Here is a 27,591-nt window from a genome sequence, read left to right as displayed (position 1 = left end):
TGGCTTATGGGAGAAATTCTTTATTTAGATGCTTCAGTGACCAAAAGATAGAGCCTAAGCGTGCGCGCGCACACGCACACACGCGCGCACACACACACACACACACACACACACACAATACACAAAGGCATTTACAGGCGAAGGGACAGGGAGTGGGGGGAGGAGCCCACAAGAGCAGCTGTGGACTTCTCTGACCCAGTGAGAAGGGACCCAGAAGGTGACCCTCCATGGAATTCCTGTTTGAAAGCTATGAGGTAAAGTCCACTCCCAGTGAAGTCCCAGGCCATAAAGCACAGCAGTGTTGTAGAAACCTACATTTGGGGTCGGGGACATAGCTGTTTCCTCACTGCAGAAGCTTACACCAGCTCTCTCTTCTATTCCTCTAAGGGTCCATCTTGCTCCTTGGTCTCCAGAATCTCCTAGAGGATGATGGGGGAGGACTAGCACCACAGCAGCCTGGGAGGATGGTCCGCTGAGCAAGGGGAACGAGAGGACCAGTAGGGCCGAAGGACAGCGGTCAACCTCGGAGCTGGCTGGCGTGAGGGCAGTTTCCCTTTAAAGGGAGAGAGCCACCCAGGAAATTTTTACGTGGGGACCTTCCCACATGACCCTGTGCCAGAGCACCTCTGATGGAGGAGGGGAAAGGCCTCTGTTGGCATTTTCTGTGATCCCCCTGGGCACTGAGGCCTCCTTCGGCTCTAGCTTTTCCCCAGTTGCTGCAGGTCCTTAGCACCATTCAGGAACTGTGGAGAAGGGGAAAGAGGGATAGCAGTGCTCTGCCGGGACTGTGTCACTGCTCCAGGAGGAGACTTCACAGTGGGCAGAAATCTGGACAACTGGCCAGCATCGGATACTAGGCTCAGGAAAGCTCATGCTCTTTGGGGGGCGGGAAGTGTCACATGAACTCCAAGCCTACGTGTGGCAGCCACTTCCATCTGTCCTTTCCTACTCAGGCCGAGGCCTGGAGTGAAAATTCCGGGTTTCACTGGAGATGCCTAGAGCTTAGGGAGACCTCTGTTCTTTAGCTGCAGGGAGTGGTCGAAAAGTGATCTCTAGTGGAAAGACAGGCCTGGGGTCTCATGACATACAGCTTGGAGGGGCTGACAAAGGGGAAAGGTCATCCTCCAAATTACCATCCTGGGAAATCCCAAGTCCTGTCAACATTTCTGCTTCCCTTACCCTGACCTACAGGGCCGATTCCAAAGGGGAGGAGGAGGAGTAGATTTGCCTGGGCCAATCAGAGGCTGTCTATGGTCTACTCCTGCCTCAGGCCTGTGTATTCTCCAGGTGTAAGAAAGGAGGAAGAGGGAGCCAAGGGCTGACCATAGTAACAGGAAGCTGGCTCATGGCTGGTTCAACCTGGGTTGCTGGACAGAAACACCTCTAGTTTTCCAAGGTGGTTGAGTCTTTCTGAATGGGTTGCCTTTGCACAGGAATCTGGCCCAGAGGTGATGCCACTGTTTTCGGTGACCTGTGATTTGAGAAGGAACAAAGGCATAGGCTTAGTTTGTGGTGGTTGTGATGGTATCCTAGGTAGCTTATTCTAATGGTAGTACAGCTCTTTCAGGGTGTGGAGTAATAAGCAGGGCAGCTCTTCTTTACTGAGGGCCACTGCATGCCGGCACAAGGTCGGGTGTTCTGTTTTCAGTATCCTGTTTAGTTCTCATGCTAATTTTGCCAGGCAGGGGGACCAGCACCCCCATTTTATATAAAAGGAAACTAAAGTTCAGAAAGTATAAGTGACCTGCCCACAGTAAGCTGTTTTAAAGTGTGGTAGATTCAGGACTGAAGCCCATGTGTTTCCTCTATACTGAACCACTTTTTCTGCCTATGGGGCCCTCATGACCTGGATGGGACAGGAAGACCATTCTCCCCAGCACATGGAATCAAGTGGCTCTCCAGTCATGACCTCACTAGTATCACCTGATACTGTCTGATTTGTTTTGGATTTGTTTAGGATCTCTTTCTACCATCAGAGAGGGATCAAAAGGATCAGAGAAAAGCATTGGTCTTGGTTCCTACCATAGCCCTGGTGCTCAAAACAGGGTTTGACACATAATAGGTGCACAATAAACCATTGGTGAATGAATGAGAGCTTATCTCTAACAGCTCCTCCTATCAGGACTAGGACTTCACATATATTATCTCTAACATTTACTTCATCCCATAAGGTGAGGAAGAAGAGCTCCATTTGGAAATAGCAGAGCAAAATGAAAGGGCTTTGGAGTCAGAGGTTTGAATATTGGGTCTAACTCCAAGTAACCATGAGATCTACGGCAAGTTACTTAATCTATCTGATATTAGGTTTCCTTGGGTTGCAAAGGGTGGGAGTCCTAATTCAGAGATACTGTTGCAAATTAAATGAGACTGAATTATGTGTTCAAGAAATTGTACTATAATCTTTGTTTTGTTTTTTGTACCATAATCTTATAGAAAAGAAATTGGAGGCTCAAAGAGGTTTATTGACTCACCTAAGGTCATACAGCTGGAAAGTGTAAGAAGAAAATAGTAAACAACACTAGCATTTTCAAGTCTGGGTAGCCCCACGGTAGGGTTCTGACTGGTTCCAAGTTGTTTGCCAAAACTGTCACCAGCCAAGCTGCAATGCTGAAAGTGAGACGCAAGCCAAGTTGCGAGGGCTTGCCTCAAACCCATCTCTAAGGGGAGCCTCATGAGTTCTCCCAGTTAAAGATGTATCTATCAATAAAGCCACAGTGTGGGAGAGCAGAGAGGACCAAGAACGTTTTGAGCCTAACACTCTGCACTTCTACCACCTTTAATTCACTCAGCTCTGTAAGCAATGCAGAGCCAGTCACCAAAGTCAAAGCAGTCATCTCAGCAGATCTGCCTGAAACTGTTTCCTCATCTGTAAAACAGGGATAATTCCTATCTCTGAAGGTTACGTGTGGCACACCGTCCACACTACCCTTCTGAGAAGCAAGGACTGAACCATCTGAGCCTATTGTGAGGATTACCTGAGAGAATCTGCTTGGCATATGGCCTGCAACAGACCAGGAGCTCAACCAAAGAATGTGAGTCATTTTCAAGATTATTACAAACAGACAACTCTGTTAGTTTCTTCCCTTTAAGTCTCTTCCCTCATCACCATTTGTAATTACTGGTGGTTTGCACGGTCATTGTTTTTGTTAGGTTATCAGAGCAGGGACTGAGTCTGTCAGACTGGGTCTGTCTGGGCTACCACTCGGAGGTGTACAGTATTTGATCAAGGACCGGACTTGGTCATATTTGGTAATAACCTGTAGAGGGAGCTCTTGCCAAGAACTAATGGCAGTGAAGACTAGGGTCTTCAAGCCAGTGGTGGGTTGGGGTTGGGGAGTGTCCCCAGTTCGACTGTTAACATGTTGCCAAAAAATTTAGGAGACCACTAAGGGAATCATTTATGTTTTTCTACTAAAACCTTCAGCTCAACAGGTCTAAAGGCTGGGGAGAAGCTGACAGGAGAGCCCACATAGGGGATTCTTCTTTTAACTAAAAAGAAGACTGCCAGGATTCCTTTTAAGCCAAGCAGTACCTGGCTTTGTTCTGACTTGGAAGCCCCGAGCTCCTGCTGCAGACCCGTGAATTCCAAAGCGTGCTGACTTACTGGTTCTTGTGTTTGAAGCCGCTGACGTGAGCTTGGTACTGCTCTATGGAGTTCAGCACTATCTTGCACGTCTTGCACGGGTAGCCCTTGCCGGCTGAAACACACGCAAAAGTCAGGGCGCTCAGTGATCCAGTAAGAAGGGACCCGGGGACCCTGTGCTCGCCCTTCCCGGCTGAAACACACGCAAAAGTCAGGGCGCTCAGTGATCCAGTAAGAAGGGACCCGGGGACCCTGTGCTCGCCCTTCCCGGCTGAAACACACGCAAAAGTCAGGGCGCTCAGTGATCCAGTAAGAAGGGACCCGGGGACCCTGTGCTCGCCCTTCCCGGCTGAAACACACGCAAAAGTCAGGGCGCTCAGTGATCCAGTAAGAAGGGACCCGGGGACCCTGTGCTCGCCCTTCCCGGCTGAAACACACGCAAAAGTCAGGATGCTCAGTGATCCAATAAGAAGGGACCTGGGGACTCTGTGCTTTAGACAGCATGTGCAAATGCTCTTCTGAAGATGCAAGAGTGGAGGGAGCTTAGGTTGTTGGTCCTGGTAAGAATCCCAGAGGCCCCAATGATCAGGGGCACATGTATGCCTGTATGTTCCCTGGAGCTGAGAACCTCCTTGTCTGTCCCCTGTCCTGTACCCTTAGTCCCAGCATGGAGCCTGGTCCAGAGTAGCTACCTGCTGAGGAAATAAATGATTGATAGAACAAAGAGGTGACATTTGGTGTAACTGTCTTTTCCACCTTGACTGTGCCCATAGATGAGAGATCTCTGGGAAGGCAGCCCTCTCCTTGGGCTTGCAATAACAGTAACTAATGAGAAGGCCTATAAGGAAAATTAATCTGTCTCTCTACCGTGGGGCTCACAGATACCCTTTCTCACTAACAGGGCTGCTCCAATGACAAAGTGGCCTTTCCTCACATGGTCTAGCAGCGAGAGCATGGGTCAGGAGCCAAGAAATGGGGCTGGACTCCTGGCTCTGCATTCACGTGACCTTGGCTAAATCCCTTTGCCTTTCTGATCCTCAGCTTTTCTCAACTATAAACCAATTATACCATACCCATAATACTTACAATAAAAAGCAGTTATTATTTACTAATTGTGTGATATAGTCATGCACTTCATATTATTTTGATTGATGCTCATAAGGATCCCATGAAAACCATTCTTCTCTTACAGAGGAAGAAAATAAGGCATGGTCACATGTCCACGAACACAGCTAGTGAATGGCCAACAGGAAGGACTGACTACGAGGCTCTACTTGCCCAGCATGCCTGGTGCCAGCTGCGCAAGGCAGGCAACTGTGCACGTGACTTCACGAGCCCTTTGACACACCTTTTGTCATCTGCCGTCCTAAAATCTCACGCTCTGGAGTGAGATCATCTAGGTTCAAACTCCAGCTCCATCATTTCTTACCTGTAGGACCACAGGCTAGATACTTAATCTCTCTGAGATGTGTACAAGTGGGGCTTCCCTGAGACTTAGGTTCCCTACCTATAAAATGCAGTTAATATTAGTATCACCTTATAAGGTTACTGTAATCATTCAAATAAAAGTAACTGACACATAGTAAGTGTCCAGCAAGTATGAGGTTTTGGCTTATTTGTATTTCACTCTTATAGGTTCCATGAGTGATGCTGGCAAAAAAGTGGAGGGTATCTTTTAACCAGCCTTCCATGGCAGCTGGAAACACCAACAATCTCCTCTAATTCAATAAGCTAGCCAATGTTCCCAACTACCTTTGTTTCTCTGTACCTTCAGGTATTTCCTGGAAGACATATCCTTTTAAAGCATTTAAGGGGAAAATTATTGCAATCAGAATTCAGGTCTTTTTTAGACACAGAAGGCTAGAATTCATGGTTCAACACGAACAGGCAAAAGACTCATAATGGACTAGCAGAACCACCATCCCTGCAAGGTCCAGGGTGGAACCTGGGGTTGGTGTGGGGGTAACAACCACCAATGGTTAAGAGTCACTGAAGCCCAGATTACAACAGCTCACTCATCATCTATTAAACACCAAGCACCATGACAAAATTTTGGATACTTATACCCTTGGATTCTTATAACAATGCTGGAAGATAGGTAGGTGGTTCTCTCCATTTATCAGAGCAGAAAGCAAGCTCAGGGAGGTTAAGTGACCTGGGATCAGAGCTGGATTTGCCCTCTGGTCTGTGCAGTCCCCATCCTTTCTCTGCACCACAGGTCTTTGGACTTTCCTATGCAAAGTACATCTCACTGCAGAGTATACTGATCTATAAGCTGGATTCAAATCATCACTTGGGGTAAGTGAAGAATTCATTGGTGCTTCTAAAAAACAGCTTTGTTCAGTACCCAGACTCATCCATTTTTATCTGGTTTTCATTTGACATGTTTGATATTCTGGTTTCCCCCTGTGATTTTATGAAGAATAAGTCACTAGAGCTCATTTTAAAACATCTGATTTATTTGGAAAAGCACCTGTATCTCCTCCCTTTTACTGCCAAGACTTTGAAAGCCCTGTTTACAACTGCTTCTCCATTTCCTTGCCTCTCAATTATTCTGCAACCTATCCCCCTACACACATACACTCTCTTTCTGAGGCCAATGGAGGCTTCCCTGTATCTAAACTTAATGGACAAAATGGATGCTTATGCAACCTTTTAGTATTTGGCTTCTCAACAGGGCCTGACAGCATGGGTGAGACCCCCTCCGTCCGTCTCCTGCCCTTGCTTTCGGCATGCCACACTCTTGATTTTCCTTCGCTGGTTCCTTCTCAGTTTCTTTCGCTGTCTCTTGTTTGACCTCCAGCGTTTACTATTGCCAGTTTCAGAGGAGGTTTCAATATTGGTTTTCTTTCTTTCTTTTTTTACTGTTTTAAATTGTGGTAAAATACAAATAACAGAAAGTTTACTATCCAATCTATTTTAAGTGTCCAACTCAGTTAATGGTAAAGGACAGTTCTGAGTTAGAGAAATTTGTGTTTTCATCATGTTAAGTATCTTCACCTTACTGTGCAGAACTTTTATCAGTTTTATGAAATTGCCAATCTACACCCATTAAACTCTCCATCTTTCCCTTCTCCTAATCTCTGGCAACCACATTCTACTTTCTGTTTCTATGAATTTGACTACTCTAGATATTTTGTACAAGTGAAATCATATAGGAACTGTCTTTTTGTGACTGATTTATTTCACTGTGCATAATATCCTCAAGGTTCATCCATGTTTATAGCACATCAGAATTTTCAGAGGGATCAATCTTAGGCCCTTCGCTCCTTTCTCTTCAAACTCTCTAAGGGATCTCATTCATTTCCCTGATTTCAAGTACCACTTATTAGCTTCAAACATATGAAACTACCAATATTTAGCAGTTTCTAACCACCAAAATGGTGATATCTATAACCGAGACCTTTCTTTTAGGTCTACACCTATATATCCAACTGCCTCTTGGACATTCCTACTTGGATATCTCATGGGTATCTTAAACTCAGGCTGCCAAAATCTAGTTATTCACCTCATGGCTTAAGGCTAAACCTTGACTGCTTGCTTTCCTTTAGCTCCCACACTGGATGGCCAATTCTACTTCCTACCTACCTCCTGAATCCATTTACTCCTGAGTATCTCTACTAATGCTACCTTAGTCCAAGCTCCCATATTCTCCACTAAGAATTACTGCAACAGCCTCACTGTTTGTCTCTCTCTACTACCCTTCCTCCTCATTCTAAACCATTCTCCACTTTGTAACTAGAATGCTCTAATTAATAATGCTGAAGATGTGAATGGCTTCCCAATGCTCTTAGGATAAAGGCTCAAATCTCAAACATGACCTACAATGCCATGATTGGACACCTGCTCATCTCCCCAGCATCATGTTGCCCCACACTATCCCTTTTGCTTCTGGGAGCCTTTGAACGTTGCTCCTCCATCTTAAGTTATCTTCATAGCATACCATTTGTTTCTTTTTCTAAAGCTTGCCACACTTGTAGTTAATGCCTGTCTGCTCTGCTAGACTCTAAGCTCCGTAAGAACATGGACATGTGATTAATATATGTTATACACACAATGCCTGGTGTATACTAGGAAAGAGCTCAACAAACATTTCTTGACTTATATGAAATGAATAGACCTGAAAGCCTGTCCCATGTACAGAGGTTGAAGAAACTAGGGGATCAGAAGGGGGCAGGGAAAGCAGACCTGATCTGTGCAGGAGGCAAGGCCCTAAAGAAGGGAGCGAAGGTGATGGGGGGGGTACAGAAAAAGAGGATTCCAGTAACCCAGAAGAAATGTTGAGAGCTCCAGCGACTGGAAGGATTTGGCTACCTGAATGATATGCAGGGCTTAGTTTCGCATTCTTGAGTAAATGAGAGAAATGTGGGCCTGGAGTACAAAGCAAACTCCGTCTTGTTTAATCTGCGTGGTAGATGCTGCATCTCACCCTGGTAGAAGACATCTGGACACGCTGGGTCATCTCACATTTGACCCATACTTATCATGATACATGCCAGAAACCCCATGGAAACTATTCTGTGGACCTAACACAGAACCTTACCTGGATTTCAGTGTTGGCTGCCACAGTCTAGCATGGGAACCAGAAGAAACCATTTCATCTTTCTGATGCTAATGTCCTCATTTGTAAAATGGGAATAATCAAATGTGCACAACAGAGTTGCTGTGAGGATTAAATCAGATAAATTACATGTGAGAGCATCTAGCCTAAGGCCTGGACTATGGCAGCTATTGGTAAGTGCAGGATGACTGTCTGAAAGAATGAATGAACAAGGGTGGACTGAAGCCAGCAGGGAAAAAAAGCCAAGCTGCAAACAACCTAAATCGTTTGGGAGGCAGAAGTCCAGTCAGCGGAAGTCCCTGCTTGCACTTCCTAGGTCAATACCCCCACCTCTGTAAGTAAGAAGGGGGTCAGAGTCAGTTCGATGTTTCTGCTGAAACCCTGTACTTGGAGTGCCTCCAGCCAAGTACATTCAAAGCTGGAGGCAGGGGGAAGGAGTTTACGTTTTGGAATCAGACAGAGCTAGAGACCCCAACTGATGCTGTCATTTATTAACATCAGGTCATATCAGCTGTAAGACCTGAGCATGTCACTCTGAGTTTCATCTTCTTTATTTGTAAATTGGGAAAATCACAACTATTTTATAGAAATGCTGTGGGGATCAAATTATGTTGTATACATTAGTATCAAAGTGGAATTTGATATTAAATTAAAACCTTTCCCCCCACCTAGGTTTTCATGAAAGAATTTAGTTGATCTGTAAAGAAATCAGACGATTTAAGCAAGAAAAAAATATCTAGGATACAGTTCTAGGATTAAACATGGTAATTTAGCCTTAGACAAATGGAGGAGGGTGAATACAAGGAGAAGGCTTTGGCTTGAGATAAGAAAAGAATGGATACAAGTTAAGCTAAGCGGCCTGAAACACTGCAGTGCCTGAATCCTGCCAACAAAAAAGAGACAAAGAGGGAATGGCCAGGCAGGACCAAGTAAAGGAGGGGCAGGGACTAGAGCAAAAGAGGGTCAGCTGTAAATCTGGCTTCCAGAGTTTTTCGAAAAACTGAAAGATACGGTAACAAATGTTTAGCACTGTCTAAGAGAGGCACGTACTCTTCAGCTGACTACATCCCTTCCTGGCTTTTTCACTTATCAAAATTTCCCATCTAGCTTTTGCAAGCATTTGAATTTGCAATGCTTGCTTCAGAAGACCTAAAGAGGAAAGGCATACTGTTGATGGTCCAGGGAGCTCTAGCAGTCAAGCCCTGATTCGGCTCTGGGTGTGAGCTAGGCCCCTTACCTGATGAGTCAGTGACAGCAGGGTCGGCCAGCCGTCCGTAGTGTGTCATGAGCTTGAGTTTGGTCTCCTGTTTCCTGTGTTTCTTGCCCACATAATGTTGCTGAGCCATGACAGGGTCATTGAAAGTCGCGTGGCAGAGGCTGCAGAACTTGTCTGGGTCTATCATCTCTCTATTCTGGTGCAAGGCTAAGGTGGAGGCCATAAGGAAAGGGTTTGTAAGGCGTTTCGACAGAGCTGTGGTGAGAAAGTTCAAACAGAAACAATGAAAAAACCCAGAAGGTGCCAGGCTTTCATGTATGCTGAATGCAAAGAAAGGCTGGGTCACTAGTTAATCACACTTGCATATGGGGCACTGCCTGTGTGAATCACACAGTGAAAATCTTCTCTAACTGAGAAGATACGGGGGAACCCAAAGACCGGCTCCTTTGTTTGGCAGCTTAAACTACTTTAGGCACATGAATCCCTACTTTCTCATATTCCGAGGAGGTTCTGCACTTCTGCTACCCATCTGCCAAATTAAAATAGATGAGAGATATACATGCTTGCAGTCTTTTCATCCCTCAGAACTCCCCAGAATGTCACATCACATAGAACAAGAAATGTGGGTGTTTTATTCCTATCCTTAAAGTACCCCAGTTATAGATCTGGAAGCCAATGCACAGATGCACATCCTGAGGGTCTAGAGGGTCATTTAGAAAAGGCACCACACTAAGGGGGGCTTTTAAGCTACACTGCCTTCTAGGCTGAGTAGGGGAGAGGAGAATGACACTGACATTTAGTTATGAGCTTTGTATATATATTTTCTCTTCTGGTCCTCAGAATTATGCTCTGCAGTAGGTATCATCTTGCCACGATACAGAGAAAAACCGAGGCTTAGATGGGTGAAATGACTTACCTAAGATCACTCAGTTAATGAGTGAATCCAGGTCTGTATGATCCTAAAGACCATGCCTGCTTTGCTATGCCAGGCTGCCAGAGTGTGGCAGGGAGACAAGAAGGCTACAGCCCATGTGTTTACCTATAGAAAACACCCCTGGCTCGGGTCTATGAATTCAGTTAATCAGAGCCTGGTATGGACATATGTGTGAGCCTCCTGTGGGCCAACAAACGTCCTGACTATAGGCTGCACTGCTGCTTTAAAAAGTGGATGCCATGGCTCACTAATGAGCCCACATGGCTGGAATGGTACCAGTCCAGTAACCACTGCTTTAAGAACGTGGCCTAGAACCCCCACCAACGGTGGCGGAGGGGTGGAGTTCAGCAGCACTCACACACACAGATGCTCTTTCATCTCTTCCACTTCAATGGGGGAAGTTTTGAGGATTTTCAACAAGCCAGAAGAAAGTTGCTGGCTTTTCCTACAATGGTTTTCCAGTACAGAGACTCTTAATTCCCCTGGCTATTAATTTTCCTTAGTCATTATTTCAATAAGTCACTGGAAAAGTAATGTACATGTTGCAGAATATTCAATAAAAGAAAAAATATACAGTATGTGGTGTTGAGTGAAAAAAAAAAAGGCAGGTTACATAGTAAACTATTTCTTTTCTCCTTAGTTCTGTAAGACAACTGGTAATGTGCAGAGAAAAACCAAGAGCATTGTGTAAAAGGATACTTCTCAGTATTTTCCACCTTTTCTACAGTGAATGTAGATTTTTGATATCAGAAGAGATAATCATAGTCATTAAAACATAAAGGTCATTCTCTAAAGAGAACATCAGAGGTGAATGGTTAATTAAAGTTGGAGGAACCATTTAATGGACATCCAATAAAAATGAGAGCTATGGGAGTCTTCTTTCAGGAAACAACTTGAAATATAGAAAGAGAATTCTACAGGACTGTTCACTGTAGTGTTACTTTTAAATAGCAACAAAGGAGAGGGAGAAAAGATAAATATTCATCATTAGAGGATGGTTAAATGAATGCGGTGCAATGGGATACTGTCATTAAAAATGCTTATGAAAAACTTTTTAATAACATGGAGAAATACATATGTTCTATTAGTGAAAAGAGTATAAAAGAAAATTATATACACAATATGATCATATCATTACTAAAAGACATATGTGCAATCTGTATGTGTGTATTGGTATTTTGAAATGCTGCCAACATATTAACAGTGTTTCTCTCTTGGTGGTAGGATTTGGGTGGTATTTACTCTTCTCTTTGTACCTTTTGCACTGTTTGAACTAGAAGTAACAATGAGGAGTATGCATTGTTTTTATAAAAACAATAAGGTTAAAGTATTTTACATTTATATACATAATCTAGACATACACAAAAGAAATATAGACACAGATATACACACATACACATAACAAAAGATTATAGGAGAAACAGTACTCCAAAATGTTAACAGTGGTTGTCTTTGAATGGTAAAAATTATGGGTATTTTTCTTTCCATTTATCTATATTTCCCATACTTTCTACAATATGCTTGTATTACTTTTACATTAGAGAAATGTTTAGTTTCAGAAATATAGTTATAAACTCATGTATAACATGGAAATGTGCTCTAACTACAAAATTAAAAGTTAAAGCAGGATACAAATGGTACATGAACTATGATTGTAACTATATAAAAACACATCTGTTATGTGGCAAGGGCCAAAAGTAAATATGAAAAATAAACTCTTCAATATGGAATCTTTGGACCAGGAATATTCCAGGGAATTTTCCCATTTATGGAAAGACAAGTTCATATAAATCTAAAGATAAGTGATCTTATAAAGTTCTGTTCTTAAGCTAGTTTCCTTTGGCCTAATGTTTAATCTTTTTGGTACCATAAATAGTACCAACACTCACTTCACAAAAAAGCAACTAGTACTAGTATAATTTAATGATGAACAAATCAGAAGCAAGGCCAATGACATGCTCTGGGTGGTGAATGCCTGATCAACCATTGCATTTTACGTGGGGATTCCACTCACTATCTTGATTGTGCTGATAACACTGACAATAGGACCTGCTGGGTACTCTCTGGCAGTCCAGTGGTTAGGACTTGGCGCTCTCATTGCTGGGGCCCAGATTCAATCCCTACTTGGGAAACGAAGGACCTGCAAGCTGTGCAGCATGGCCCAAAACCAAAACAAAACAAAACATCCTAAAATGTCATTTATTGAACATCTATTATGTCTCAGGGCCCTTATATACATTATTTCGTCCTCATAACCTATGAAGTAGATGATATTATCAACATTTTATAGGTGAGAAAACTCAGGCATGAAGAAGGTCAGTCATACAGATGGAAAATAGCAGTGCCAGGATTTAAACTTGGGCATCCATGACTTCATCTGTTGTTTCATTGCTAGAATACTAGATTTGGGTGTGGTAAGACAGTATAATTATGAGTGATTTTTTTTTTACCCTATTCTTCAAAGTCTTCTAAAACATAATTATCTTGTTTTCATAATACAGCAATTCAAAAAAGGACAACTATTACAGATAGTATAGTCTACCTCTTGGTCCAACATAGAGAAGAAAAATTACTTAGAAAAAAATGAAATAAAGATCAAAGAACCTTCAGTCTTGACTAACTGCAGTTAGCAGAGATATAAAATCCTAAAAAGTCAGCAGTTAATGAGATGAAAGTGAAAGCTGAGCCCCAGTGGTGACAAGATAAAGGGGGTTATTTTAGAAGTCACTGCACTGGGAATGAATTCATGGCAGTTGCAAACACTGTTTGTTGGGCAGTAATGGCAGTGCTGAAGTATTTAGCTTTGAAAGGCAAGTCCTTGTCTCGAGAACAGGCAGCTTTGAGGATTAAAGTGAACAGGGCATAACCTGAGCACACAAAAAAGACAAGAATCTAACTTTTAACTTGGAATACATGGTAATAAGGGCAGGTGGATGCTAGGAGGGAAAAATCTAACTGAGAGAGGCAGGAGATAGAATGCTCTCCTGGTGGGCATAGCCTGGAGGACTAGGGCACTCCTGAGTTATAACTATTTGTAAGGACAAAAGCTCAGGGCTAAGAAGCTTCTATAGAGAAAGACTGATATAACCAAAGAAAGCAAGGTTAGGTGAGTATGACTCTGAGGCTGCATTTCAATGAAGCTGTGTCTACTCTGATATTTTTAAGGGCTCTCAAAAGCAGTTCAACCTCTTCCAGTCTGTGGCCCCAGTGAGCATTTCTGGGAGCACCTGGCATTGGTGCCTTGAGGACGGGAGGGGTCCCGATATAGCACCGCTCAGGAAACCAGTACCTTCCACCTTAGTGGATTGCTGCTTCAGCTTTAAGTTCTTTGCGTGGGTCTTCCCCAGGTAGTGCGACTGGGCCACGACAGGGGAGGAAAAGGTCATGTTACAGATGGGGCAGCACTGGTTCTTGTCTTTGCTTCTGCTGCTCTTCTGGTTAGGAGAAAGAACACAGGTCTGATCACGCCACTGCCCGGCCAGAAAATCTCCACTGGTTCCCCACTGCCCGTAGGAGAATGGGCCTTCAAGGCCCTCTTCACACACTCACCCCAACCTACCTTTCTGGATTCTTTCTGAGTCACTTCATCCCATGCACTACTCACCATTCCCCGTTTTGTTCTCTGCTACTTCCATGTTTTACTTGGGCCATTCCTACTGCCTAGAATGATCCTCCTTTCTTTCCTGCCTGGCATATGTCTGCTTAGCCTTCAAGGCCCAGATTAAATGTCACCTCTTCTGAGAGACTTTTACTCAAGAAAGTTACTCAGTAAAGAATTATCAACCTGCTTTGTGTGATTATTCCAGGAAGAATTGACTTTATTCTTCCTCTATACTCCTGGAATACATTAAATAGACCTCTATCATACCACATGTCACCCTAAACTGACAGTGTCGTAGCTTAGGACTAAAGTTCAACGCCTGGGCAAAGACCGTTAGACTCATCTATGTTTCCTATCCTTAGCACCCTGGTGGAGACTGGCACACAGCAGATGTTGAGGGTTTACTGAACAAGCAGACCATTGGATTTTATTTGATGATTATGACTAGGCTAGAAAACAATGTATTTCAAGCCTACATTAAGGGCTTCCAGGATCTCTTTCAGGTCTGCTCTCTGAATAAAATATTCATATAAGATAGGATTTTTCAACCTTGGTACTATTAACATGTGGGGTTGAATCATTCTTTGTTGGATGGGGAGGAGTCTGTGATCTCATTTGAACTACTGGACCACTCTGAGAGTTGAGGGATTGGAGATATAAAGAGATGAAGTGACTTGCCCAGGGCCACAGAGTTGATCTTGTCTTTCTGAATTCCACATCATAAGGAGGGCAACTAGGGGGTTAGTCCAGTGAATGTGGAAAAGGGATAAGCAAGGCCCTTCCAAACCTGTGGCCCCTGTGATAGGGAGGCACAGTTTGTCATATAAACTCTAATTCACTGAACATCCATTAGGAATTGTAATTTGACTTCACAATATCCTTACAAGGTAGCAACTATTCTCTCTACAGTGAGGTTAAGTGACTTGTTCAAGGTCACCCAACCAGTAAGTTGTAGAGCTAGTATTTGGCCCTACTCTGCTGACTTCTCATCCCATAATATTTGCACAGCCTGCCATGGAACAAAAATAATGGTACACCTGAGGGATTGGGGTTGTTTCAGCATAATTCTCACAGTATTGCTAAGGCAAAAGCAAACATGTTTACACCTTGATCAGAGCAAGAATTTGGAAAAGTGTTCCTTCCACTTGTTTATTCCCAATATTCAAGGGCTAAACTCAGTTCTTTCCACTGGATCTCAAGAAAGTAAGCATTCCGGTTTCCCTCTGCTTTCTCTTCTTGAGTAGGGCATGGACAGTTGTCCTACTCTAACAAACCATTCGGTGTAATGTATAACATTGGCTCCATTTACTGAGCCCCTACTATGTGCCAGGCTCTGTGTTGGGTGCTTTAATAAACCTTCCTTCATTTTTGTTTAGAAAAATCCTAAAAGGTAGTTGATATTAGCATCCTCATTATTACAGAGGAAGAAATCAAGCCTCAGAAAGGATCAAGACTTGACCAAGTCACACAACAGGGCTGGGATTTGAAGCCAAGTCAGTCTGACTCAAAGCCCACGCTCTTTCCACCACACCAACCTGCCTGGCTTCATCAGGAAGCGAGTGGTCTCAACATGGCAGCTGGATTACCTGATCTGAGTCTAGCCTCTTCATTTCCCCCTTTAGTGTCTCCATTCCATGGATTGCTAGGTATCTCTTCACTTTGTTCGCATGTTTTTTGCTCTGTAAGAACCCAGGAAAAAGATCAAAGATACCCAAATGCCATTTCATATGAGGCACTCAAAAATATCTACTAGATTTTCAGTGGTTCATCCTCACAGAAACTTTTGAGGAGGAGAGGGTAGGGGGAAAACGTAGTTTGTTGAATTCCTACTTTCTATCAGGTACTTAGATGCTGCCCAATCTAATCATAAAAATTTATGAGAAAATTATCATCATCTCAATCTTATAGATAAGGAAACTGAGGCTGAAGATAATGAGGTTTCTTGACCAAGATGAGTAGCAGAATTGTGATTCAACTACAGGTTTATTTAAAGCCAAAGCATAGACTTTCTACTACACCAAGCTGTAAGGGAACATATAAGTACAATGATCTTGATTTGGATGGAGAAATGAGACTTAGAAAAATTAAGTCAATCAGTCAAATTAAGGCTCAGTCAAAAATTAAGCCAACATGCATGGAGGCAACATCTGGGTGGCTAAGAAGGAATTCACTGTGCAGAGAAAAGAGCGGGCTTGGCATTGGGTCTAGAAAGTACTAAGGTACAAGGGCATACCTGATAGTGTGCCAGCTTCTGGGACTCAGAAATGAGCAAGGCGCAGCAAACCTTACACTGGGTGTTGGTGAAGAGACACTGGTTCTTCTGGATCATGTGTTCCACTAGAGAGGAAAATAAAAGCTCTATGAGTTAAAAACCTGCCTCAATAGCACTGTCTTTGAACGCTGCCTCAAATGCAGGCACTGAATAATGGAATGCCATACTATTAAATCTGCCACCCCTCCCCTAAGGGCTTTCATGACTCAGGCTATATTCTTGTGCCACCGAACCTATAACTTACTTTATAATTTTATGTAGGCCAACTTTCTTTACTAAATTCTTTTAAAAAGGAGTCTTTAAATTACAAACTTAAGTAAAAACCAATAAAAATGAACACATTAAAAAGGAAATAATTCTAGCTAGATACTGGTGTGAGAAGCTTGCAGAGCTCCCTAAAAGGAACATTAAGAGAGTGGCAACTGTGAGAAGAGGTGTTAAGACATGGTAGCAACCAACAGAGATGTCTTCTCAGATAGAAATAGAAGGATTGAAAGACTTGAAAAGGAAATAATTCTCTTACTGTTCTTGATCTGATTTTGAAATATCTAAAATTACTCAATATGTCACGTAAGTTCCACACTGTAGGAAACCACAGTTTTAACCTGTGCTTAATTGTCACACCTGAAAAACAAGGCCTTGCTTTTTGAGGAGGGAGTAAAATCTCACTCCAGACATTTCTATCATCATGACATTGATAATCTGAGGCAGGGATAAGTCTAGAAAACCATGATGAGATGGTAAATCCATGTTTTTTATCTTCTACTCTATATCAAAAAGTGGATAAGATTTCCTGGAGGGAACTTTTGGGTGGGGAACTTTTGGGTGGGGAACTTTCAAGGTACTTCTTTTTTTTTTTTTTTTTTTCAAGGTACTTCTTATTGGGGAACTTTTAAGGTACTTCTTGGTGGGGAGCTTTTAAAGTACTTCTCCCGCAAGAACTAAAGCTTATTTGTAACAGCCCTTTTGGGAAGAAGGGGTGTTGTCTGGCTATATTTCTGCTCCTTGGGGTCCCTTGTTTATTTCCCCATTTTTCTCCTACAGTGTTCGGTAAATTTTTCTGAAAGACTGACTGCCTCAGCTATCCTCAGAGAAACAAAAGGAAGTGGATCCATGAATAGATCTGGGCCAGAGCTTTTTAATTTTTATATATTTATCTTTGGCTGTGCTGGGTCTTCGCTGCTGTGCGCAGGCTTTCTTTAGTTGCAGCGAGCAGGGGCTACTTGTTGCAGTGGCTTCTCTTGTTGCAGAGCACAGGCTCTAGGGTGCATGGGCTTCAGCAGCTGCGGCACACGGGCTCAGCATTGTGGTTCCCGGACTCTAGAGCACAGGCTCAACAGTTGTGGCACATGGACTCGACTGCTGTGTGGCATGCGGGATCTTCCTGGATCAGGGATTGAACCCGTGTCTGCTGCATTGGCAGGTGGATTCTTTACCACTAAGCCACCAGGGAAGCCCCTGAGAGCTTTTTAAAGGGAGGGCGAGAGGCTCCTCAGAATGCAAAGCCCACAAGGGGAAAATGTTAGGTCCAGTCATCCTCTCCTTGCCTAGAGATGTTGGATTATTTTATTAAAGGAGATGGGGTTCCCTCTCAAGATATTCAGAATCTGATTCCCAGAGACTAAATAGGGTAAGGACCATGTCATTTATGACTTTGTATCCCCAATATCTAATAAAATGCGTAACCCAGAATGGTCCTCATTAAAAAGTCTACAAATAACACATGTTGAAGAGGGTGTGGAGAAAAGGGACTCTCTTACACTGCTGGGGGAACGCAAATTGGTACAGTCACTATGGAAAACACCATGGAGGTTCCTTAAAAAACTGAAAAAACAGAGTTGCCATATGATCCAGCAATCCCACTCCTGGGTATATATCCAGACAAAACTATAATTCAAAAAGATACATGTACCTCTATGTTCATAGTGGCACTATTCACAATAGCCAAGACATGGAAACAATCTAAATGTTCATCAATAGATGAATGGAAAAAGAAGATGTGACACCTATATACAATAGAGTATTACTCAGTCATAAAAAAGAATGAAATAGGGCTTCCCCAGTGGCTCAGCTGGTAAAGAAAAAAGAATGAAATAATGTCATTTGCAGCAATATGGATGCACCTAGAGATTATCATACTAAGTGAAGTCAGACAAAGACAAATACCATATATCACTTACATGCAGAATTTCAAAATACGACACAAATGAACCTATCTATGAAACAGAGACAAACTCATGGGTATAGAGAACAGACTTGTCATTACCAAGGGGAGGGAGTGGGAGAGGGATGTACTGGGAGTTTGGGATTAGGAGATGCAAACCACTATATGTTGAATGAATTAAACAAAAAGGTCCTACTGTATAGCACAGGGAACTATATTTAATATCCCATGATAAACTATAATGGAAAATAGTGTGAAAAAAAATCACTATGCTGTACAGCAGAAATTTATACAATATTGTAAATCAATTATACTTCAATAAAATAATCAAGTCTCTGAGGCAAGAATAAGTCTGGCATATGCAAGAAATGAAGAGAAGGACACTGTGGATACAATATGGTAAATGAGTGAATAGTGGTAGGAAATAAAGTTGGGAAATAGTGGTAGGAAATAAATTATCCCACCAGATAATGCCAAAGAGTATAGGCCTCATAAACCATGGTCTGAACTATGGATTTTATTCTTAGTGCAATGAGAGATGACAAGATATGGCTTACGTTTTGAAAAGATGAGTCTGTTCATTGTGTCAGCAGACTGTATGGGAATAGGAATGGAAGCAGGAAGAGCAGGGAGGAGGCTGTTGCAGTCTTCTAGGCAGCAGATGACAGAAATCTGGACCAGGCAGGTTGTCGGTAGAGATGAGAAAAAGTGGATAGATTTGGAATTATGTTCTGGAAGTAGATATGACATCCAATTTCTCTGACTGGATGGAGCGGGTAAAGTAGGACAGGAGTCAGGGGTAACTCCTAGGTTTTGAATTTGAGAAACAAGTCAATAAGAAGTGGAGGAAGACAGTGCTGGAGGGGAAATTAAGACTTTTCCTTCAGCTATATTAAACATGAGTGGTCAAAAGAGACACAGATGTACAGAACAGAATTTTGGACTCTGTGGGAGAAGGCGAGGGTGGGATGTTTCGAGAGAACAGCATCGAAACATGTATATTATCTAGGGTGAAACAGATCACCAGCCCAGGCTGGATGCATGAGACAAGTGCTTGGGTCTGGTGCATGGGGAAGACGCAGAGGAATTGGGTGGAGAGTGAGGTGGGAGGGGGAATCGGGATGGGGAATACATGTAAATCCATGGCTGATTCATGTCAATGTATGACAAAAACCACTACAATGTTGTAAAGTAATCAGCCTCCAACTAATAAAAATAAATGAAAAAAAAATAAACATGAGTGGTCTATCATACACATGGGTAGAGATATCAAGTAGTTATTTAGAGATGCAAGCCTGGAGTTCAAGGGAAAGGTCAGAGCTGGAGATACAAATTGAGAATCATCAGTGTATTTATCATGTTTAAAGTGGTGGAGTAGATGAGGATGCCTAACGTAGCTGGAAAAGGAAAGAGTTCTTGGGACTTTAATATTTATTTATTTATTTTGACCGTGCTGGGTCTTTGCTGCTGTGCGGGCTTTTGCTCCAGTTGCGGAGGGTGCGGGCTTCTCATCGCAGTGGCTCCTCGTTGCAGAGCCCGGGCTCTAGGGTGCACAGGCTTCAGCAGTCCCATCTTGTGGGCTCAGCAGCTGGGGTTCGCGGGCTCTAGAGCACAAGCTCATTACTTGTGCCACACAGGCACAGCTGCTCTGCAGCATGTGGACTCTTCCTGGATCAGGGATTGACCTAGTGTCTTCGGCACTGGCAGGCAAAGTAAAAATTCTTTACCACTGAGTGGACTGGATTCTTTACCAATCCCACGGAAGCCCCTGGGCTTTTGAGTCCTGGACCCTCCAAATTTAGAAGTCAGGCAGAGAAAGTGAAATTGAACGTAAAATGAGTATAAGGTGGAGCTTGCAGCTATAGTAGAGTGAGGAGATCTTCTTCACCCAGAGCAACTATAAAACTGGACAAAGTTGACAGAAACAATTCCTTCAGTATGCTGGAAACTGATCAAAGGCACTTAACAATCTGGGAAGCAGTTATGCTGGTACATCTGCTGAACTCTGGATGAGAATAGCAGGGATCTGGGACTGCTCTCATCACCTCCCACACTCAGTCAGAGGTTCTACCAGGAAGAGGCAGGATGTGAGAACCAACAGCTTCCCCACGAAAGAGGAAATTACTTGAGTTGGAGTGGTGCACAATGCCCTGATCTTTTGATAATGTCAGTGGAAGCGATGGTCTCAGAGGCAGGTGAGCAGCAAAGGCCAAAGGCTCTACTATAACCTGAGGTTGGTCATGTCTGTGGCTGAGACTGGAGGCAGTGGGGACCTAAGAGGGCCTAAGGTGGCTAAATACTCCTGGCCAACTCTGGTTGTTCACATGCACAGAAGTGATGCAAAAGAGCCTGACAGAAAGTAAAAGTTAGGGGTGACTTTAAAATGGCCTGAACTTTGAATGCCCTTTCCTACATACCCACAGATCCAGCTGCAGAGGACTGAGGCTCCAGGTGTTACTGAATCACTGGCTGACCACTAAGCAACATATAGATATGTGGAAGACATATTATAAAAATGAACCAAATTGGGAATATTTGCTCTTCAAGTCTTTTTTTTTTTTAAATATGGAATGGTTCATGAATTTGCGTGTCATCCTTGCGCAGGGGCCATGCTAATCTCTGTATTGTTCCAATTTTAGTAGGTGCTGCCGAAGCAAGCACTGTTCTTCAAGTCTTAAGCCACTACGTAAGCAGTTTTCTTCCAAGCTGGGAGGAAGCCCTAACTATTCCATCATGAAATCACATGGAGAGACCCTGAGACTACATGAAAAAAAGAGACACCTAGTCAGCCTCCAGAAGTTCCATCTACTATTGTTTCAGCTCTAGCCACCATCTGATTGCAATTGCAAAAGAGACCTTGAGTCAGAACTGTCCAGTGAACCCTTTCCTGAATTCCTGACTTAACAAAAATCTGCGAGAAGTTCATGAGGCTGGAGGAAGGTAAGGTCTACAGAGGGGAAAAAGAACTTATATGAGTTATCAGAATTCTGAGAAGGTAGCCTGAATGTGCATCCCTGTTGCTCAGATACAACTCTAATCCATCTACCAATTACCACAGGGAACAGGTTTGATACAAACAATTAGGTGCTTAGAAAATATTGGAAAGACTGAAGGTTCTAGGCTGAGCCTTCTGGAAATGTCTCCAGGAACAATGCATGCATGACTGTTCCAACATGTGAGCTACAGTCTCTGAGGCCTCCACTGCAGCCTTGCTGAAGTAAGAAGCTCCATGTCACTGAAAAGGCCTCTTAACCTATGAAGCTGGAGAATGGATGCTGGAACACTGATGTGGGAAGATCTTATAGTTTTACAATTTTTCTTGATAGTACCAATAGTCTTATGAATGTGATTTTCACCACATTTCTGCCTTCCAAATCTTATGAGAAAGCACCTAATTGGTAGGATTTATTTTGTATCTATTTTGTAGATAATCAGAAGATGTATGGGGCAGAGGCTGAGAGATCTAGAATGTGAAGCAGAGGGCTGATTTTCACAAGGTCATAAAGGAGGGACAGCAAATCTAGCCATATCAACAACTAAATTAAATGTTAATAGTTTTAACAGTCCACTTGAAAGGCAGAGATCATTAGAGGATAAAAAAGCAAGAATCATACAATGGAATTCTATTTAACAATAAAAAGCAATAAAGTATTAATACTCACTACAATTTGGCTAAACCTCAAAAACATGCTGAGTGAGAGAAACAAAATGCAAAAGACTATGTATTATATGTTCCATTTATGTGAAAAGTTCAGAGAGGGCAAATTTATAGAGACAGAAAACAGATTAGTGGTTGCCAAGGGCAGGAGGTGAGAGTGGGGATTTAATGTAAAACAGCACAAAAAAGGGACTTCCCTGGTGGTTCAGTGGCTAAGACTCCACACTCCCAATGCAGGTGCCCTGAGTTTGATCTTGGTCAGAGAACTAGATCCCACATACCACAACTAAGAGTTGACACAGCCAAATAATAAATGCTGCTGCTGCTGCTAGGTCACTTCAGTCGTGTAGAGCTCTGTGAGACCCCATAGACGGCAGCCCACCAGGCTCCTCCATCCTTGGGATTCTCCAGGCAAGAACACTGGAGTGGCTTGCCATTCCTTCTCCAATGCATTAAAGTGAAAAGTGAAAGTGAAGTCACTCAGTCATGTCCGACTCTTCACGACCCCATGTACTTCAGCCTATCAGGCTCCTCCGTCCATGGGATTTTCCAGACAAGAGTACTGGAGTGGGTTGCCATTGCCTTCTCCGAAATGAAAAAAAAAAAAAAAGCACAAAGGAACTAATTGGAGTGATGGAAATATTCTAAGTTGGACTAGGGTTATACAACTCTATACTTTTACTACAAATCATTGAATTGTACAGTTATAATGGGTGAATTTTATGGTGTGTAAATTACAACTCAATGAGAAAACAAAAATTATAACTAAGAGAAAACAAAAAACCCAAGGTGGGTAGGACCTGGTGTTATAGGTATCTACCTAGACCTCAAACAAATCACTGGACAAAGTGAGATCAGAGAAATGAATTGGTCTTTTAGTGACTGTGTGCACTCATACACACATAAACAGTTCACTTTCCAGAGCACAGCTGCTGTGTTCTCTGCTTCAAGGTTCAGCGCATGCCTGCTCTGTCCCCTGAGGACAAAGGTCACTTCCTCTTTGTGTACCCCCAACTCTTAGACTTTCCTCTTTACTGCACCCACTACATTATACTGCAACTGTCTTGGCATCTGCTTCCTGGACTAGACCACAAACCCTTCCAGGGCAAGGACAGTATTTTCATCTCTGCAGCTCTGATTTCCAGTCAGTCCTGGGAAGAGAGTATTTGTCAAATGAATGAAAGGAAAATTGTAACTGTGCCAAACAAGTTTGAAAGTATAAGAATGAGGGAGATAGGAGCCTCATATTAATTTAAGAGTCACACAAGACTAGTTTAACTGGTAAAGCATATACAGGGTATAGGTTTGTCGTGTGTACCACCCCAAATTTAAACATATCTTCCTTGGATGTGGTAAAAAACTTCATTTTATCCCATGGCAATCAGTTCACAAGAAATAAATTAACTTCCAAAATTAGTCTGCTCAGCAAGCAAACAAATCTTTAGAGAAATCTGATTTCTCTGCAGATTACCTGACGGGATTAGCACAAAAGCCCAGTTTGTGTACTTCTGGGTTAGAGTTAAGCAGCTAGCTCTGCTAAGAACTGTGAAGTGGGTCACAAAACGGGGTCACAGCCGCTCTTTCTATTCTCCTCTTTCTATCTTCATCTTATCCAGGGCCAGGTCAAGTGCAGAGCAAGCTGGGAAGCCCAGAAATGCACCCCCAGGTGGCCTTGTGTATTCTGTTCTCCTCAACTTTGGGTCAAGCGTGGGATACAAACAAGAAGCTGGAGCCAAAGAATTCCCTGGCCAGGTTCTCAGGCTCCTGGTCCCCATATTAGAAAAAGAACCCCGTTGGTGGACACAAAAGAAGAGACACCAAGAAACAGAGGTAAGCCAGGACTCAGTCACCAAGTCCAGAAGGAACACTAAGGTAAGGAGGCGACCTTCTACATCTACAGCCCTCGGAAGTGTTGGGCATGAAAGAAGGGAGGCAAGAGACATTAGGGATGGGTGAACCTGGAAACTGGGACGGTGAAGGGGCTACGAGGCTGGTAGGGAAGGGTCTGGGGGTCTCCGAGATGGCCTAGACGGCAAGTCTAGAGATTCCAGTCCTCGAATTCTGGAAGAGATAAGCTCTGGTGGGTGACAAAGGCGGGGGAAAGAAGCCCACGGCCAGAGCGTGAGAAAGCCCTTGACCATCTGCGCGCGATTCTTGGGGTGCCGCAGCCTGGATTTTTCAGGGGAGCTGGTCCACGGCGCCCGCGCCATAGCGTGGTGCACGAGACAGGGAGTCCCCTGGCGCCTCGCGCAAGGGGGCGGGCCGAGCGCCAGGGGGTGTGACCGTAGACCTGGGGGCCGGTCCACGTCCCCGCCCCGCGCTTCCGCCACTCCCCGCAAAACGAGCAGGCGGGCGAGGGGCTTCCAGCCTCTGAAGCCCCCGGACTCACCTTCCTCCCTCCCCACTGGCTGCGACCCGGACACTGCTTCCCAGAGGCGGCGCGCCCTCTCGCGGTCGAAGCGCAGCCCATCCGGCTCCCGGCCCTCCCGCTCCTCCGAATTGTTGTACGACCGGGCCCCGCCGCTGTCCGCGTTCTCCACCGTGCCCAATGCAGGATACTCCATCTTCCCCGCAAGCCCTAACCGGCCGATAGCCGCTCATGAATCTTGATCTCGCGAGATGTGGCTGGGAAGATGACTTTGCCCGGCCAAGAAATCTCGCGAGGTTTGGGCACCGCAGGCTCCTTTGCGGCTTTGGCACGCGCGCTTCTTTCTTGTCGCTGCAGAGCTCGTGCGGTGGATTTGAAAATCGGTCGTTCCACGGCAGTCCTCTCCTCTGGGGCAGGGCCGTGCGGTCCTTGGCTCAAGGTTCTCACCTTGCTCGCGGCCAACTTTTGACACTTCTCATTTTATTCTCATGAAGGCCCTGTTCTGTGGGAATATCCCTTTCATTTCACTAGTAGGGCAACAGAGGCTCAGAACCTAGAAATGATTTACTCAAGAGTTCGCTACTAGTAAGCGACAGAGCTGGGACTCGATTACTTTTATATTAGTTACCATTTGAGTTACAGGTGCTGACGCCTAGGCCAGAACTCTCCCTAAACTCCACTCCAAAGTAACTGTCAAAAGTCAAAATGTAATCTTCCAACCCCACACCTGTTCCTTCCCTAGTCTTTCGGAGCCCCGATCTCTTGCTATGGTATTTGTAATGTCCTTACTGGTCCCTTCACTTACCTTTCAGGTATTCCCCAAACTGCAGCCCCAGCGATCCTCTTAAAGCAAGCCATATCGTGATACCCCATGCTTAAATTCTCCAAAACCTTCTCATCGTTCTTTCGTAAAAGTCAAAGTCCTTGGTTTAGTCGATACAATATGAATTCTCTTAACCTTCCTGACCTAATCACCTACTGTGTTAGCCTCCAACACCTACATTCCTGTCCCACTTACCCTGTTCTGGAATGCACTTCCCCCACATACCATCATGGCTCAGTCTCATTTCTTTGTGCCCCTCCACATACACTTCATATCCTCCTTTACTGCTCTCTTTGCTCTCTTTATTTTTTCTCCCTAAAACACTGTCAGATATAACATGTACTTCTCTTTTTATCTTGTTTGTTTCCCCACTAGAAGGCAAGCCCCAAGAAAGGAAGAATTTTGTCTATTTTGTTCTCAGCTGAATCTCCACCACTTTGAAATAAAGCCTGAATCCTCGTAGGTGCATACAAAATATTTGTTGAATAAATGAAACTTTTGATATAAAGCTATTTCAGTCTATTCAGATGTTTGTTGAGAGTTTTCTGTGAGCTAGATGTTTTGGGGCATTGGAATACAGTGGTGAACAAGACACACAGGAGGGACTTCCCTGGTGGTTCAGTTGTTAAGACTGCACTCCTAATGCAGGGGGCTCAGGTTCAATCCCTGGTCAGGGAACCAGATCCCACATGCTGCAACTAAAGAACCACCATGCTGCAATGAATATCTAATATCCCATGTGCCACAACTAAGACCTGATACAGCCAAACAAACAAATTATTTTAAAAAAAGACAAGGAATTTCTAGTAGAGTGTTTTTTGTTCTAGTGAAGGAGAGTGTAATAAGTCAACAGGTAGAGAAAATAAAGCAGGAATATATATTGGGTGAATGATAGGAGAGGAACATTAGTTAGGGTGGTAAGAGAAAGCCTCTGAAGAAATGACATTTGGCTTAAGACCTGACTGAGGAGAATGGAATGTCCATGCAAAGAGCTGGGGAAGAGTGATCCAGGCAAAGGAAACAAAGTAGGTGCAAAGGCCCTGAGGAAACAAAGTAGGTGCAAAGGCCCTGAGGCAGGAGTAAGCTTACTGTTTAGGAGGACAAGAAAATGGACAGTATGACTGTAGTCCAGTGAACAAGGATGACAGTGATATCAAAGGAGGAGGAAGTACAGGAGAAGAGATTTTTGTTGCCTGAGATCACACAACTCATCAGTTACTTAAGTCTGTGAATTTTGAATTCTAGCTCTGTGCCAGGTCTCATACCAGGCTCTGGAGCTTCCAGTGCAAGAGAGAACTGATGTTTGTGCAGTGCTTTGTAGTTTATGAAGCACCTTTAACATAAAAAAAAATCAATAACTTTATTTACAGTTGACTTAAACACAAAATCTTGGGTTCTGAATCTGTGATGCTTCCAAGGTCTCTTGGTCAAATGGGGCAGCACCCAGCAGGGAAACCAGCACATGGTCAATCCAAGTTATCTTATTCAAGAGCATAACATCGAGCAAGGGAAGGCCTGCAGTGGCAGAAGTAGACGGTCTGATTCAGTCTCCCTTTGGACTAAATCTCCCCACACTGTGAGATCACCACAGACAGCTTGGTCATATTGTTGGGGCCTGTGGGAACATTCTCAATCTTTCTCATCACCAAAAGTGCATCAGTGATTTTTCCAAACACCATGAGCTTCCCATCTAGCCAATCACACTTAGAGCAGGTGATGAAAAACTGGCAGCCATTTGTACTGGGACCACTGTTTGCCATGGAAAGCAGGCCTGGAGCTGAGTGTCTAAGCTTAAAATTTTCATATGCAAACAGCCCCCAGTAGATACTGGTGACTCCAGTACCATCTCCATTAACAAAATCTCCACCCTGAATCATGAAATCTTTTATGACCCTGTGGAAGGTGCTCCCTTTGTATCCTATTGGAACCCCATCTTTTCTGAATACTTCTGTGTAGAACTGCCTAAAATTCTCAGCAGTCTTAGGCACAATGTCTGCAAAGAGCTCAGTCTTCATGCGGCCAACTTCCTGGCCGCCAATGCTGTCATCAAAGAATACCATGGGATTGACAGGACTTGAATTTGCCACCACCATGGCTCTGACCCAGAGGCAGATGAAGCATCTTTAACATTTAATCATCAGGGTGGTTCTCTTATGACAGATTCTTATTTGTCAACAAAGGCAGAGAAGTAAAGGTTTTATCAGGGTCACACAGCTGATTAGTGACAGAGCCTAGTCACTCTTGTACTTGAACATACCAGTCCTCAGACTGCAAATCCATGTCTTTTTGCCAATAGCAGATGACCTAAAAACCGATGACTATATGTTACTTATCTTAAAGAGTATTTCTAGATACTTATATTTGCATTTTGTTGCTTGCTAAGTCGCTTTAGTCATGTCTAACTCTGCAAC

At 43.7% G+C, this 27,591-nt stretch overlaps 1 protein-coding gene and 2 pseudogenes across 2 annotated transcripts; all 3 read right to left on the bottom strand.

Moving 5' to 3' along the window:
- Positions 1-24,562, bottom strand: ZNF346 (zinc finger protein 346). 2 transcript variants are annotated; one of them, XM_065918253.1, is made up of 7 exons: positions 24,379-24,562; positions 16,129-16,232; positions 15,482-15,574; positions 13,584-13,728; positions 9,382-9,615; positions 3,605-3,698; positions 1-1,471 (listed from the first exon to the last, which is right to left on the bottom strand). In XM_065918253.1, exons 1-7 carry the CDS (start codon positions 24,551-24,553, stop codon positions 1,384-1,386), a joined length of 933 nt encoding a protein of 310 aa, XP_065774325.1. In that variant the 5' UTR covers positions 24,554-24,562; the 3' UTR covers positions 1-1,383. The 2 variants fall into 2 exon arrangements, with proteins under 2 accessions (XP_065774325.1, XP_065774326.1); XM_065918254.1 differs by having other exon boundaries at positions 9,382-9,567.
- On the bottom strand, positions 20,891-20,990 carry LOC136156727 (U6 spliceosomal RNA; annotated as a pseudogene).
- Positions 24,563-26,650: 2,088 nt separating the features above from the next.
- LOC136167235 (peptidyl-prolyl cis-trans isomerase H pseudogene) lies at positions 26,651-27,287 on the bottom strand (annotated as a pseudogene).
- Between the last annotated feature and the right edge of the window lie 304 nt (positions 27,288-27,591).

This window comes from Muntiacus reevesi, chromosome 1 (genome assembly GCF_963930625.1).
Source record: "Muntiacus reevesi chromosome 1, mMunRee1.1, whole genome shotgun sequence".
Lineage (NCBI taxonomy): Eukaryota > Metazoa > Chordata > Mammalia > Artiodactyla > Cervidae > Muntiacus > Muntiacus reevesi.
This window is presented reverse-complemented; position numbering and strand designations above follow the sequence as displayed.